Raw genomic sequence first — 15,056 nt, forward strand, 5'->3', positions numbered from 1 at the left:
GCTGGAGGCTGGGTCTGCTGTGGTCCTGAGCCAGGGGAATACCTGCTCCCTGCCACAGGTCCCAGGTGTTGGGGAAAAAGTCTTCCTCAAACGTACTCCAGACGACCAGCTCTCCTGGGGTGGTCCTAGCCTAGCCCTTCCCTACAGCCCCTTCTTGCCCTAGGGATCCCCAACTTTCTCGGGGTCCTCCGCGGGCGGACTTGCACAACTGGGGAGACCCCCTCGTCTGTAGCCTGACCTCGTCCTCGGGGCTCTGCTGGCGGGGAGGGGCGGTTTGCCACTGCGCTGCCACCGCCGCCCCCCCCCCCGACGGCCGCTCCCACCGCTCGCGCCCCGCCCGCCCCGCGGCCCCGCCCGCGCTGCCCCCGCCCCCGCAGCGCTCGTTCGTCCTCCGCCGCCCAAACTTTTCTCCGGGCGCGTCTCCAGCGGCGGCCGCCCCCGCGCATGGGCGCCGCGCCGCAGGGGGCCTGACCCCCGCCGCTGGCACCGCGCGCCCCCAGCCCCGCGCCATGGCGGCCCGCGCGCCCCCCGCCGCACCTGCGGCCGAGGAGCCCGGGAGCCCCGGCGGCCCCCCGCGCAGAAAGAAGTCCCGCTCCGGCCTCCGCCGCGCCTTCAGCTGGCTGCGGGGCAAACGGCGCAAGAAGAAGGCGGCCGGGGCCGAGGGCGCCGACTCGGCCACCCCCCGGGCCAAGAAGGCGGACGACAAGGCCAAGCGGGCCAAGGGCAAAGGCCGGGGTAAGGTGGCTGGGCACCTGGGTTGAGCGCTCCGAGGGTGTGGCAGGGTGGGTCCTCTGGGGGGTCGACCTGTGTAGAAAGGTTGTCTCCTAGGCAGTAGTGTTGGAGGAAGTGAAGAACCTAGGGTACCCCAACATAGATCCTGCGTCGCTCCAGAGACACAGTCTATCCAACTTTGAGGGGTCGAGACCCCCGTCTGGGGCAGGGATCCCCTGACTGAAGCAGGAAGTGTCGGCTCCTTGGCCCTCCTGGTGGAGATACACTTCTCCCTTGCTCTCCCAGGTTCTGCCCTCTGCTGAGTCAGGGGGTCAGAGACGTGACTCTGGCCTGGGGCCAAAGGGAGAGGCAGGTGGCCTTGGGTCTTGGGGTGGCAGTCTCTTTGGGTCTTTAAGGTCAACCTGCTCCAAAGGAGTTTTTGCCCTCCGGGTAGATCCTGGTTCCCAGCCCCACAAAGGACTCAGCTTAGAGGCCTTTACCTTAGGTCGTTCAGCACAGTTAGCTTTTCTCAGCCCCCACCCCCTCCTTACCTGGGCCAAACCACAAACATCCACCTCCCGGGGTGGTGAGATCACCAAAGGCCTATCCTCCTCACTCACTCCTTTCCCTAGTCCTGGTAGGGACTTGCTGCTGTGGAGAAAGGGGGAAACTGAGGTCCAAGTTAAATCGAGAGGCTGTGCCTAGGCTGGGTGGATGAAGTCTAGCAGCTGTTTGCTAGTCTTCATGCAGTTTTGAGCCCATGGCTCTTCCTGGAACCTAAGGGATGGGCAGCCTGAGAAACGGGGAAGGACCTGGCCCATGCCTGTTAGGGTCACTGTATGTTGGCCACTTGTTTGGCTTTTCCTGCATCTGCTTCTGTCTTCAGTTTGGTGGGGAGACCTTTAGGCTCTGCTGGGGAGTAGAAGGCAGGCTGCCCCTGGAAGCGTCTCTCCTGTACTGCCCAGACACAGTGCTGAAGGTGAGGGAATGGAGGGGTCAGGGCCCGTCCCATCTAGCCGTGTTTACCTTTCCAGTGTCCTTTAACCACCTCTGGAGAATTAGAAGGAACTTTAGGGGTCAGGAAAAGGGTGGAAAACCTCTTGTGCATTGCATCCGGCCTGATCTTCCTTTTGGATAAGGGCCCTGTTTCCCTGCGGGCCAGCCACAAATAGAAGTTAGGGCGCTGGGACTGAGATGAATGAGCCAAGCCCTGAGGGAAGGTTTGGATGAGGGGTGTTTCCAGGTGTTCTGCAACCCCGAACTGGAGAAGTTTGTCCCGGGGTTCCCCACTGGGGTTGAGGGTGAAGTCATTCCCCTCTCCTTTAGGAGAGCTTGAGTTAGAACTGCAGCTGAATGGGTTGTGGTCAGGTTGTCAGGGGATGGTGGTCTACCCCAAGGGGAGTGGATTCCTTTCTTATTTTCCAGGCAAGCAGCCTGGAGGCAGAGGGCTGCCAATACTGAGTTGTAGGTTAGTACTCTGGCCTCCTGGGGGTCATCCTGCCTTATGTTTGGTATTAAGTGGCACTGGGCTTTCTGGGCAGCATGTCAGCCTCACCGAGTCCACGTGCATGGGTGACACCCTCTGCCCTGAGCTGTTGTCTTCTCAGGTCTGGAGGTGGCCCCGGGTCCTTCCAAGGGCAGCCTTGTTCCTTTTTGCTCCAGCCTTCTATTGTTCCAATTGTTTCCTTGTCACCTGTCTGGCCCAACTTCTTTTCTGTTTATTAAGAGAAATAAATCCGATCTCTCTAATCTCCACTGGCCAAGAAGGAAAGGCTGGAGGCTTAACTCTTTCAGAGCAAATGGCCATCAGGATGGAGCTTGGGGAAGGAGGAATACAGGAGGGAACTTTCTGGAAGAACAGGAAGGCTCTGTGGGAAGCTCATTAGGTCATCTCATTCTGAGAGCCAGAGATGTGAGAGGCACGGTCCCGTTCCCATCACTGTTGTACTGTAAAGTGGGAGCCGGTGCTCGCAGTGGAGTTTTGAGCTGCACATCTTCCCCCAGGACTCTTGCACTTCCCCTTTCAGACATGGAAAGGAAGAAATCTGACATTGATTGACTACCCTGGATGTGTCGGGAGACTTACATCCATTTCCTCACTAGAGCCCATTTGCAGAGCCCTGCATGGTGGCAGCACACTTAGAATCCCGGCACTGGAGCTGCTAAGGCAGGAGAATAAATTTGAGGCCAGCCCAGGCTACATAGCAACAACAACAAAAATCTCCTTTGCCGGTGAAAACCCTGAGGCTTAGTGACAGTGAATGGCTAATTTAACCAGGCTGAGATTGAAAATGAAAATCAGAAGTCTCCCAAACTAACATGACTCTCCAGAAGACCCAGGACTGAGACCTAGAGAGCTTTTTGTTGTTGTTGTTTTGTTTTGTGTTTTATTTATTTGTTTATTTATTGAGACTGGGTTCCCCTGTGAATCAGTCTTGGCTGTCCTGGAACTCTGTAGACCAAGCTGGCCTCGACTTTACAGAGATCACCTGCTTTTGCCTCCCGAGTGCTGGGATTAAAGGTGTGTGCCACCACTGCCGGGCCGAGACTTGGTGATCTTACACAGCTCGCTGTATGGACAGGAGTCAGCCCAGAGAGAGCTGAGGGAACTCGATAGAGTGGGAACAGTACCAGAGTCAGGCAGTTCAGTTCTCATACAGCTACTAAGACCCGTGACACTGGACAGACAACTTCTCTGCGACCTTTCCCTGGATGCAGCCTTGATCCAAGGTTCTTACAAGAGAGGACAGAAAACTTACAGGAAAGAGAAGTCAATGCAGAAGGCAGGGGTTATTAGATTCTGTTAGAAGTTTAGTTAACATGAGTCTGGTAGGAGTAGGTTTGGAGGCCAATGAGAAATACCCTGCTGTCCCTGGAGCTCCAAGACACAGGGTGCCTATTTACTCTTCTATATCTGTAAAACTAGGGTGTTCAAGAACCCATTAGATAGCTGCGGTCCAGCGATGGCAGTCCTCTCATGTGGGATGCTGAGGACTTGGACATTGGTTTAGTTCCTTTTAGTCCTTGTTTCAGTCACATCTCAGACACACATGCTCTTACTGACGTGGAGTCACAGAAGGTGGAGTCTTCCCGTGTCTGACATAAGAGGAAGTTGAAAAAGCAAAAGCAAACAGGAATCCATATTTTCCGGAAAGATCACACTTGTTGAGTATGTGGGGATGGAGTGTTCTGGGACCGAGGCCAGGACAGGTCCGGAGGCTAGCCAGGGAAGGCTTTCTGGAGGTGGCCAGCAGGAAGAAGGGCCAGTTTGAAGGGGGGGAGGAGAATCAACAGACACTGCAGGCTTTTCTGTGTTTGGAGGTAAGCAGTTTTCACCAGTACAGGTGGAAAAGTCCTCAGGTTGGAAGCAAGTTGCCCAAGGTCCACTGGTCTCTTGCATTTGAGAAAGTGTCTTTAGTACTCACACAGTCAGGCATTGCTGAAAGTGATGGGAATGCCTGAGGCCAAGGCTGATAGCTTGGGGGCTGGGGAGGTGGCTCAGTGATTAAGAGTGTTGGCTGCTTTTCCCAAGGTCCTGAGTTCAATTCCCAGCACGCACCTGGTGTCTCAGGGCTCACATCTGAAATGGATCTGATACCCAGAATGACAGAGCACTCTTTTTTTTTTTTTTTTTTTTGCTTTTTCGAGACAGGGTTTCTCTGTGGCTTTGGAGCGGCTGGTCTCGAACTCACAGAGATCCACCTGCCTCTGCCTCCCGAGTGCTGGGATTAAAGGTGTGCGCCACCATCGCCCGGCGACAGAGCACTCTTATACATAAAATATTTTTTTTTCCTGAAGACTGGCAGCTGGGCAGCTTGGGGCTAGGGCCGTAGTCCAGTGGGTAGAGTTCATCTAGCTCAAGTCGGGCACTGGCTCTGATCTCTACAGCCGCTGTACTGAATGAACTGGGTGTGGTGGTACACACCTATCAGCCTAGGGCTTGGGAGGTGGCAGCCAGAGGTGTCAGGAGTTCAAGGTCATTTCACGGACACAGGGAGGTTAGGCCAGCCTGGGACACTTGAGACTCTTCCTTGTCGGTGTAAATGATGAATGACATCTGTCACGGCACTGCATGACAATCTTCAAGGGCCATACTTTCCCTAGTGATGTGATTGTAGATGAGTTCCTAAGGAGAGAGCTCTCGGCAGGACTATCCTTGGGGGAGGGGTTTGTTTTCCTCCCGGTCCCTTTGGGCAGTGATAGAATTCAGGAACTCCTTCAGCAGAGTTCACCCTAGAGGCCCAGCAGAGGTCACCCTAGGAACTCCTTACCTTCCATTTGGCCACTCGCTGCAGGAGGGCTGTCCTTGGTGTAGGAGAGTCTGGGATGACTGTTTGTTTCCAGAGTAGATCCTAGACTCCACTGGCGTCACCCTGTCCTTCAGCCTTAATTTTTTTTCTTTCTTTTTTCTTTTTTTTTTTTTTTTGGCGCACACCTTTGATCCCACCACTGAGGAGGCAGAGGAATGTAGATCTCTGAGTTTGAGGCCAGCCTGGTCTACAGAATGAGTTCCAGGACAGCAGGACTACACAGAGAGACCCCATCTCAAAAAAAACAAACAGGGCTGGAGAGATGGCTCAGTGGTTAAGAGCACTGGCTGCTTTTCCATAGGGACCTGGGTTCAATTCCCAGCACCCTCAAGGCAGCTCCGTACTGTCTGCAACCCCAATTCCAGGGGACCCGACACCCTCACACAGACATATATATATGTCTATATATATATATATAGTCAAAACATCAATGCACATAAACAGTTTTTTTAAATTTCACATTTTAGATTTATTTATGTGTATGAATGTATGTATGTTATGTGCATGTGTGTGCCTGGCTGGTGCTGGCAGAGATCAGAAGAGTGTGTTAGGGTGTCGAATCCCTTGGAATTGGAGTTACTAATAGTCATGAGCCACCACATGGGTGCTGGGAATTGAACTGGAGTCCTCTGTAAGAGCAACAATACTCTAAAACATTGAGTCATTTCTCTAGACCACTCCCCTCCCCTCCCCTCCCTCCTTTCTTTTTTTTGAGACAGAGTTTCACTAAGTAGTCCTGGCTGACTTGGAACTCACTATGTAGACCAGGCTGGTCTCAAACTCAGATCTGCCAGCCTCCCCCTCCCTCGCAGGGGGGGGGGTTTAAAGGCCTGTACATTAAACCCCTGCCGTGCCTGGGTTTGGTGCTCTGCTGTGCTGTATGACCCTGACTGAGCTGCCCTCAGTCTGGCTAGGTGTGCCCTGGCTTAACATACAGGAAGTGCTGTGACTTCTGACTCCATATCTTGGGATTTGAGAGTGTGGCTTAGGAACTGTGTCCAGGAAAGGAGACCCAGTAGCCTGGCAATGCCACCTCTCTATGCTGAACTATGTGGTTCTAAATTTTATTTCATTCACTTGTTTTCTATGTATGGGTTTTTGCCTGCATGTATGTCTGTGCAGAACTTACACACAGTGCCTATGGCAGCTGGAAGACATGTCAGCTCTCCTGGGACTGGAGTTAGAGATGGTTGTGAGCCAACGTATGGGTGCTGGGATGGAACTTAGATCCTCTGGAACAGCAGCCAGTGCTCTTAACTGCTGACCCATCTCCCCATCTCTCTAGCCCCAAAGTTAGTTTCTTGGTTTTTTTTTTTTTTTTTTTTTGAGACAGGGTCTCACTGTGTCACCCTGGCTGTCCTGGAACTTGTCATGTAGATTAGGTTGGCCTTGAGCTCACAGACACCTGCCGACCTTTGCCTTTCATGTTCTGGGATTAAGGGCACATGCCATCATGTTCAGCAATAGTCCATAACATTCTGTTTTGTTTTTTTTTTTCTGCTTTGTTTTGTTTGAGAGACAGGGTTCTCTGTGTAGCCCTGGCTGTCCTGGAACTCACTCTGTAGACCAGGCTGGCCTCAAACTCAGAGATTCACCTGTCTCCTGCGTGCTGGGATTAAAGACCACCATCGCCTGGCTGTCTTTATCACCTAAAACAAAGTGATGACCAAAGTCTCTGGGCACATTTTGCTTGAGGCTGGATCTGTTTGCCTTTCCGTAGCATCTCCTGTATTCTCAGGTGCGGTCACTTGATGTGCATTCCTTCCCCAGCATGTTTTGGCCTTCATCTTTCTATCTATTGAGTCATCCTTGAGGGCACCAGCACCACTGTCCCCATCTCTTGGATACTCCTGGGGAACAGTACATACCACCCCAACCTTTAGAGTACCCTGTCTAAGAGACTGACCGTTAGGAGAGTTTTTGTGGCGTCTCTGCCCAGGTTTTTAGCTTGGGGCCCAGGCCATGGTTATGGAGGCAGGGTTCCCTCCACTATAGTAGAGTGGCTGTTCTGTGCATCTTCTAGTCCCTGTGCTTGGATGGGTATTGCCTGCCTTGGGTCTAGACAGCAAAGGGAGACAACTAACTTTGCAAATGCTCAGTACCTCCTGTGTGTCAGGCACTGAACCGGGCATCAACAAGAGAGGCGAAGTCTCAGCCCTCTTGAACCTCAGAATCTGGGAGAGTGCCAGCTAGGAAGGATGAATCAATCCGCTGAACAAATAATCGAAGGGCCAGAAATCATGACCAGAGGTAGGTGTGGGGGCAGAGTCTGCAGTCCTAGCACTTGGCTGATAGAGGCAGAAGGACCAGGAATTTAAAGTCACCTTCAGTTCTACAGCAAGTTGGGGGCCATCCTGGGCTACATAAGACCCTGTTTGAAAAGACCTAAACCAGAGATCCTTTGGGGAGATCAAGGACAGCCTCCCTGAGGTGACCTGTGCAGGAGAACTGAGGGGTGAGAGGATGCTGGGGAAAAGGGACTCGTGGCACTGGGGTTAGGTGGTCATCGCTGACTCTCTGGAGTTTTGTGGGGAAACCTGTCACTATACCTTACTATCCAGGTACCCTGAGGACAGGAGCTGGGTGGAATGGCTCTTGCCTTGGTCTTGCCAAGTACAGGGCCCAGCACTAAGTGACTTTGGGTCATTGATGATCTAGCATGGGCAGCTTTAAATCCTAGATGGTTAAAACTGCTATCATAAGGAACCCCCATGGTGCTTACAGATAGGCCCCGGAGGAGGGGTGGTTTGCTCAAGGACCTGAACCCCCATGGTACTTACAGGTAGGCCCCGGAGGAGGAGGGTCTGACTTGCTCAAGGACCTACCTCCTCTGGGAGGCTGACCTGAACTGGCTGGGTCTTAGTGAGGGACTGGAGCCCATCCCAGCCATGGCGGGGGGCAGGCTGACTTTAGCTTCCCCCCCCCCCCAGGCCTTTGTTCAGACTTCAAACAGAAAAGCCCTTCCCAGAAAGGTGCCTTTACCAGGGAGGGAAGAGCAGGAAGGAAGCCAGGAGGAGCCCAGGGAACCTCCCCTTCCCTCTCTCAGACACCTTCAGGCCTTGTTCCAGTTCTCTTGCCTCCTGCATCCAGCCATTTGCTTGAACCTCCCTCAGGCCTGGGAAGAGGCTGCAGTCTATGAGCTTTCCCCAACTGCTACCTGCCCCCTCGCCCCAAGTTCCGGAAGCAGCATTGGCCACAGGGTCGGTCTGTTGAACTTGGAGTATGGGGGTAGCCTGACACCATGACCAGGAAAATCTACCGCCTCCCCTCGATGACATCAGCAGGGAGCAGAGCAGGACACCCTCCCCTACTCCTGGAAATCCCCTCTCCCAAACCCTCAGAGCCCTCTCAGCTGCTCCTGGCCTGTCACATGCTGAAGAACTGGAATAAGAGGAAGCATTGTGTAGTGTTTGGCTTAAGCATGGTGGGGTGGGGGGGAAGAGTGGGTCTGCAGCCCCCAGGGCCACATCCAGCTGCTTGGCTAAATGCAGGAAGGAAGGAGGTGAAAGCAGCTGCCTCGGGCAGGAGGAATGAAATCCTCCACCTCGCCCAGTGTTCCAGCCCACTCTGTCTTTCTGCTCCTCCGTCCTCCGGCTGGTTCTGCAAAGTACTGCTGCTGCAGTCCTAGCCACGCGCACAGCTGCTATGGGGACAGCTTGGCCTGCACAGGCACCGAACCTGAATCTTGTGGCAGGGTATGCTACCTACTGGGTTTCTGGGGTGGGAGGAGATAACCATGTCAGGCCTCCTGTCTGCTTAGGATGTTCTCTCCTGCAAGCCTCTAGCCCCCATTCTGCAAGTGGGGGTGGAGTCACAAGGTACCCAAGGCTAATCATGTGGTTCCTGGGCTCTTGAACCACCTGCTTAGCCATATGTGGCAGCTAGGGGCTAAATCTCTTCCCTGATCCTGCAGCCGGGTCTTGTCTTTGAAACAAAAAGCACTAATGTGCCATTGCCGCTACCCCCATCCGTACCGCCACTACCACCACCAGACAGACACAAGAGCCACATTATTGCTTCTGTCCACAGTAAGCAGGCCTCACCATCTCCATCTTTGCCAGCCTCAGCATCACACAGGGCACACCTGCTATGTGCCGAGCTTGGGTTGCCGAGGATGACTAGTGTGGATATTTTTGTAGTTGGTAAAGCAAATACCTAAATAATCTGATGTCTTGGAGGAGGTGCTGGAAAGCCCTCAGGTATGCTCAGCATTCACAGGGTAGCACCTGGGGAAGTACTGAAAGTTGGGCCAGAGAGAAGGGTACATGGAAGAGCCAGGGGTCAAGCAAGGCTTTGATAAGGAAATGAAAAGGAGTCTTCCAGGCAAGGAGAGCGGCCAGCAGATGTGGAGTTTGGAGGTGCATACTAGAGAGGGCCAAGTCCCTTGGTGTAGTTAGAGCTCTGAGAATGAGGACATGGCTGGAGAGAGGGCTTCTGGGATAGGCAGGGGCCTCTGGTGCCCAAGGCACCCTCCATTCCAGATACCCTCCCAGGCGCGTGCCTACCTGTCCACACTCAATTCATGCCAAAGGACAGATGTGCACTTACTTTGCGAGTGTTCTCTGCTCTGCTCCCACGCACCGCCTGTCTCCATTAGGTGCTTTAGTTTCCTCATCTGTGAACAGAGTTGAGGCAGTAGATCTGTACGGCCTTCTTCCATCTTTCCCGCCTCTTTCCTTTCGACGTGCTCATTTATTTATATATTTGTTGTGTGTGCATGCCACAGCATGTGTGTGGAGGGCAGAGACAACTAATGGGAGTTGGTGTCCTTCTCCCGAGTGGCTCATGGGAACTGTAACTCATTTGGGAAAGCATGTCAGCTGGTGCTTTTACCTGCTAGCCAGCCAGCCAGTCCTCTCCTCGCTCGGTACAGGATTCTGTTCTCTATGCAGAATGGCGAGACTGCATACTGCTTGGTATACAATGTTGTTTTCTGTACAGGAGTAAAATGCCAGCTCTTCAGGGACAGCACCGTTGTTAACCTCAGGTTCTTGGTAAGCACAGGACCTCTGGGAGGGTTGAGATCAGCTTTGACCCTCTCTCATTTTGCAAGAAGGGAGTCGAATGTCCTGGAATCCCTGGGCATTCCAGCAGTGTGGTATAGTGTAGTAGAAAGGCTTGCTCAGCTGGCAGAACTACACAGAAACTAGAGCCAAGGGCTTTGAACTCCTAGCCCAGTTTGAGAGGTTAGGTAAAAATGATGGTGATGGAGAGTTGCTGTTGACGCTGTGAGGCAGTGGTATGCAGTGCATTGCTCGAGGGCAGCTGTGAGGACAGAGGTAAGGCCCTTGGGTAGCCTAGGAGACTTTCAGAAATGGTCAGGCTTAATGTGGGTTTTGAAAAGAGACTTCTGGAAGGGGCACACAACTTTGCATTGTGATACATGGGTGACTTCAGATTACATGTACACACAGGCATCAGACACGATTGCATTCATACTTATACACAAAACATACACAGTCTTATTGACAAACATTATGCATATATATCCACACAGACAGATGGTTACAAACGCAAATACAAATCAGTGATATTCAGCTGCCCTGAGCAATACAGTCACAGTGCTAAGCAAACAGACACACACAAAAAGTACACATTCAGGCCCAGTGGTGGTGGCACACCACTTTAATCCCAGTACTTGGGAGGCAGAGGTAGGTGGATCTCTGTGAGTTCAAGGCCAGCCTGGTCTACAGAGAGAGAGAGAGAGAGTTCCAGGATAGGCACCAAAACTATACAGAAACCCTGTCTAGAAAAGCAAACAAAACAAAACAAAGTACACATTCAGACATGAAGGCAGAGTTACATGGACACACATGCACCATACATGGTTATACTAGTCAGAGACAACACAAATGTTTAGGTTAGAGGTTATATATGTCCATCTACACAAATATGTAGCTATATTTTCTGCAGTTACACTTAGTTGTCCAGGTACTCATTCTTCAAGGTCAAAGACAGATAAACAAAGAGAAAGGCTTGGAAAGCTGTAGGTTCGGCTGAGTCAGGATGTGGCTCCTATCTCTGTACTTAATGGATGCTCTCAGTCAGCTGACGTTAAGGAATCCTAGTTTCCCCATCGGTAAAATGCACACGACAAAAGTATCTACCTTGTAGAATTATTTTGTAGAGGAAGTGAAACACCGCATGAAAGCTGGTAGCACAGTGCTTCGCACACATTAAGCACGAAGTAAAAAGATGCTACTATAATTTTCAACATCCCAAGTACAGAGATACAGTTAGTTGGATACGTGTGCAAGTAACAGGAGAAAAGCGATACAAAAACACTTGACACTCACGGAGTGGTGGGCTCAGCAGCAGCAGCAGGGGTCCGACCCCCGCTTGTCTGGACGACAGGACTGCCCCTAGTTCTTCTAGTTCCTCCTCAATCCTCCCCGAAAGGCAGGGCACGCTGGGCTGGGAGAACCCGCGACCCGCCTACCCAACCTGGACCTCCGGAGCCCTTTCCCTGACGCTCAGGGCGGGGCGGCTCAGCAGGTCTCCCTGGTCTCTTGGAGGGGTGGAGCGGAAGGGCCGCGCGCCAGGCCCCGCCCCTCCGGCCCCGCCCTCGGCGTGACCATTGGCCGCAGCACTAGGGGGCGTGGCCGGACTGGGGCTGGGGGCGCCCGCGGTGGCCGCCCGCGCGTCTCGCTACCTCCCTCCGCGGGCTGCGGGCCCGGCGGCCGGGCTGGCTGGGCTGAGCTCGGGTGCCTACGCCAGCTCCCGCACTCGTCATGGGCAACTCACACCACAAGAGGAAGGCCCCCAGCGGCCCCCGGACCCGCAGCTTCTGGCGCTTCGGGCGATCGGCGAAGCGGCCGGCAGGTAGGGGTGGGGGCGGGGCAGGCGGGGAGGAGGGTCCCTGCAGTCCCTGCCGCCGCCGTATTATCCCCTCCCAGGGCCTGGTGGGCGTGAGTGGGGGGCCGGGAGTCCGCTCAGATACCACCCCTCACTTGCGCACGGACACACACGTACCCACTCATGACCGCGGGCGGGCACGCGTATATTTTTACATTTGCATACAACACCCATTCTCATGTATGTCGCTGCAGTGACCAAAACCGCATACAGTCACACCCACACACTGGCACCAGGACACAGTTCCTGAGGCACAGGTACATATTTACCTGTGCACACGGTTTACATACATGGCCACATGAGCTACACCCACGCTCAGGTTGACACATAGGCACACACATGAGTCATGTAGGTACAGTTGTCCAACGTCTTAGGCACTCAACTGTACACACAGGTTCACAGACAGATCCTAAGACACACAGGATGTGCACACACCACACACACACACTTGTTCTCCAAACCTTTGCCCCAACAGCCTGAAAGTTTGCATAAGGGAGGGGAGACAAAGGTGGGAGGGAGAAGCAGAAAACTAGGGCTGAAGGCTGGGGACCTCTTCCATCTGGCGATCGGGAGTCCTACTGTTTCTCTGAACCCACCCCACTTCGCTACCGCATCCTCGCTCCGTCATTCCAGACCCCCGCAGTTCCCGAGGTTGCCTCCCCGTCTACCCCCCCTTTCAATGCAGCCACCGGGCTGGAACGCTGTTGCAGCCCTTCCCAGCGTGCTGCGGGATCCCTCCGCGGGTCACATTCCAGTCTCCAAGGGTGGGGGCTAGGGAATGAGGAAGGCCTCCAATCCCAAGGCTGAGAGATGGCCTCTCAGTCAGTGCGGCAGTTCTGGATAACCCAGAGAGTCCCAAGGGGTTCTGGAGGGGGTGCCCGGTTTTCTCACCTTGTAAACGCAGAGACTGGGGAGGGGCAAGGTGATGGATTTAAAACTGCACCCCCCTCAAAAAAGGGGGTCTTCAATAGAGGCAGGTGTTGTAAGAATGGTACCTTCTGATCTGGGGTAAGGAGGAATCCAAGAGGAAGTGGGATGGGGAGTCCTTGTAGTGGGAATATCGACCTCTGTTCTCAGGATGGCCCACTTTCGGTGCGTGGTGATCTCATTCTTCATCAGCTCTCCACATGAGGGTGATAGGAAGCCTAGATGGGGAGAATAGGGGGGGTCTGTTCTTAGTGTGGCACTGCCAGAGGTGCTGGTGACTTTGCTCAGATTCTTTTGGTCTCCTGGATTTCCTTGGTTCCTCCACTGGGCTTGTCTGAAAGGAGGGAACCTCTGCATTGGTGACCTGGGACCCTTATGGTTCTGGCAGGCCATTTCAAGGATGAAGAGATGGGGGGTCTAGAGAAAAGGGCCTCCCTTGATTCAAGGTCATTTGCATTCGAATGTTTGAGTTATTGTAATGATGGCCAAACCAGTAGGAAAGGGTTAATATTGCTCATGTGCACTCACAGAAATTCCAGTCGTTTTCCCGCTCTGTCAACTGTGAAGTTCTGGCTGCGGCTCTTTCTCACTCTGGAGCCACACTGAGCCACCAGGACTGGGCTTGGGCAGGGCTTCTCATTGGCTCTCTGATGGTTGATCTGATGTGTTTGTTTCCTGAGAACCAAGTGTTGGTACAAGCTTGTGACTGAAGGAAGGCATAAGAAAACTGTTTTGGAGCTGGTCATGACAGTGAGGGCCTGAAGGATGGAGTGTTGTCTCTGAGATAGGGTCTCACCTTGCTAAGGCTGGCCTCATCCTTTTACCACTAATCCCTAGGCCTGGCTTTGACATCCTGTTTCACTCTGGCTTCCAGCGACTCTGGTGTTCTACTGACCTGCTGCAACTCCACCGCTAATCAGGCTCCAAGGTGTTGCTAAGAAGCCAGAAGCATTGTCAAGGCAACACCAGTGCCAGGGCTGGGAACTATCCCAGGCTGTACATCAAATCTGTTGTGCTGGGGTGAGTTTTAGACAGCGAAGGCGAAGTTCTGAACTCAGTTTTGGAGTAACTACAGGATTGAGATTAGTTCTGGATTGCTAATGAAGCCGGAGGACCCTTTTGTACCTGTGAAGTGTGGCGTGGCATAGTTGGGCCTGGGCATGGAGGTGAGGGAGAAATAGTGGAGGCTCCTTCTTTGTGCCTGGGAGAAGAGATTCACTTGTCAAGTTTCAGTGCCTTGTGTTTATGTGTTTGTTTATATTTTTGGTTTTTTTTAAAATATTTATTTATTTATTATGCATACAATATTCTGTCCAGACCTCATTACAGATGGTTGTCAGCCACCATGTGGTTGCTAGGAATTGAACTCAGGACCTTTGGAAGAGCAGGCAATGCTCTTAACCGCTGAGCCATCTCTCCAGCCCTATTTTTGGTTTTTTGAGACATGATCTCAGTATGTAGCCCTGGCTGTCCTGGAACTCGCTCTGTAGACCCGGCTGGCCTCAATTTACAGAGATCCACCTGCCTCTGCCACCCAAGTGCTGGGATTCAAAGCGTGGGTGACTAGGCCCAGCTAAGTTTCAGTCCCTTTGTCCTGAAGATTCAAGGTCGTTCCTTCTCTCTGTATAAGGGGCCCAGGTGTAGGACTGAAATTTGAATGCTTGCACACTTTATTAGTCTGTGAAAAGGGGACTGAGGAAGTGTAAGGTGGCCGGAGATCACTGGAGAATCCAGGTCATTGGGAGCTAGTGAAGGTGTTTGAAAAAAGGGAGGAGCCCACAAAACTGGTGTGTTAGGAAGATGGCTCCAGGGTAACAGGTGCAGGTAGGGCAGGTTAGGGTAGGGGGTGGGGTTGTGAGAGTGGAAACTCAGAACCTATTGCTGTAATTCAGGGGAGAGGTGATGAGGTGAGGGCTGGGACAGGGTGGGGGCTGTGGGAGCGGAGGGGAGGAGGCAGCAGAATTGACAATACCTGGGATTAATCAGATGTTGAGAGCAAGGCCTACAGAGGACTGCTTGACCGTGGGATGGCATCAGAGATGTTATGTAGAGAAAAATACTGCTCGCTCTCTTCTTTAATTCATTTCTCTTGCAACAGTTAACAAGAGAGAACTCGTCTTCGCTCTGTTTTATGTAGGGTAAGGCAGAACTCGGATAAGTGAAATCACTTGCACAATGCTTCGAGGGAGGAGATAGCTAAAGTGTGATTCCAGCCCAAGTCTCTCAGTTCATGCGTGCATGGGTTTCACATTG

The 15,056-nt window shown here is 52.9% G+C and overlaps 1 protein-coding gene across 3 annotated transcripts in view; it reads left to right on the forward strand.

The window, feature by feature from the left end:
* Positions 1 to 387: 387 nt before the first annotated feature.
* The window catches only part of Kiaa1522 (KIAA1522 ortholog), a 29,376-nt gene continuing 14,707 nt past the window's right edge, over positions 388 to 15,056 (forward strand). For 2 of the 3 annotated variants that reach the window (XM_041652521.1, XM_041652522.1), the window contains exon 1: positions 388 to 735. In XM_041652521.1, coding sequence (XP_041508455.1) covers positions 510 to 735 — 226 coding nt within the window. In that variant the 5' untranslated portion in view covers positions 388 to 509. Of the gene's footprint in view, positions 736 to 11,650; positions 11,844 to 15,056 lie in introns of those variants that run through there. The other variant, XM_041652523.1, reaches the window with a different exon arrangement.

This window comes from Microtus oregoni, unplaced genomic scaffold (genome assembly GCF_018167655.1).
Source record: "Microtus oregoni isolate MIOR12 unplaced genomic scaffold, Mior012 000005F_ref0000423, whole genome shotgun sequence".
Taxonomy (NCBI): domain Eukaryota; kingdom Metazoa; phylum Chordata; class Mammalia; order Rodentia; family Cricetidae; genus Microtus; species Microtus oregoni.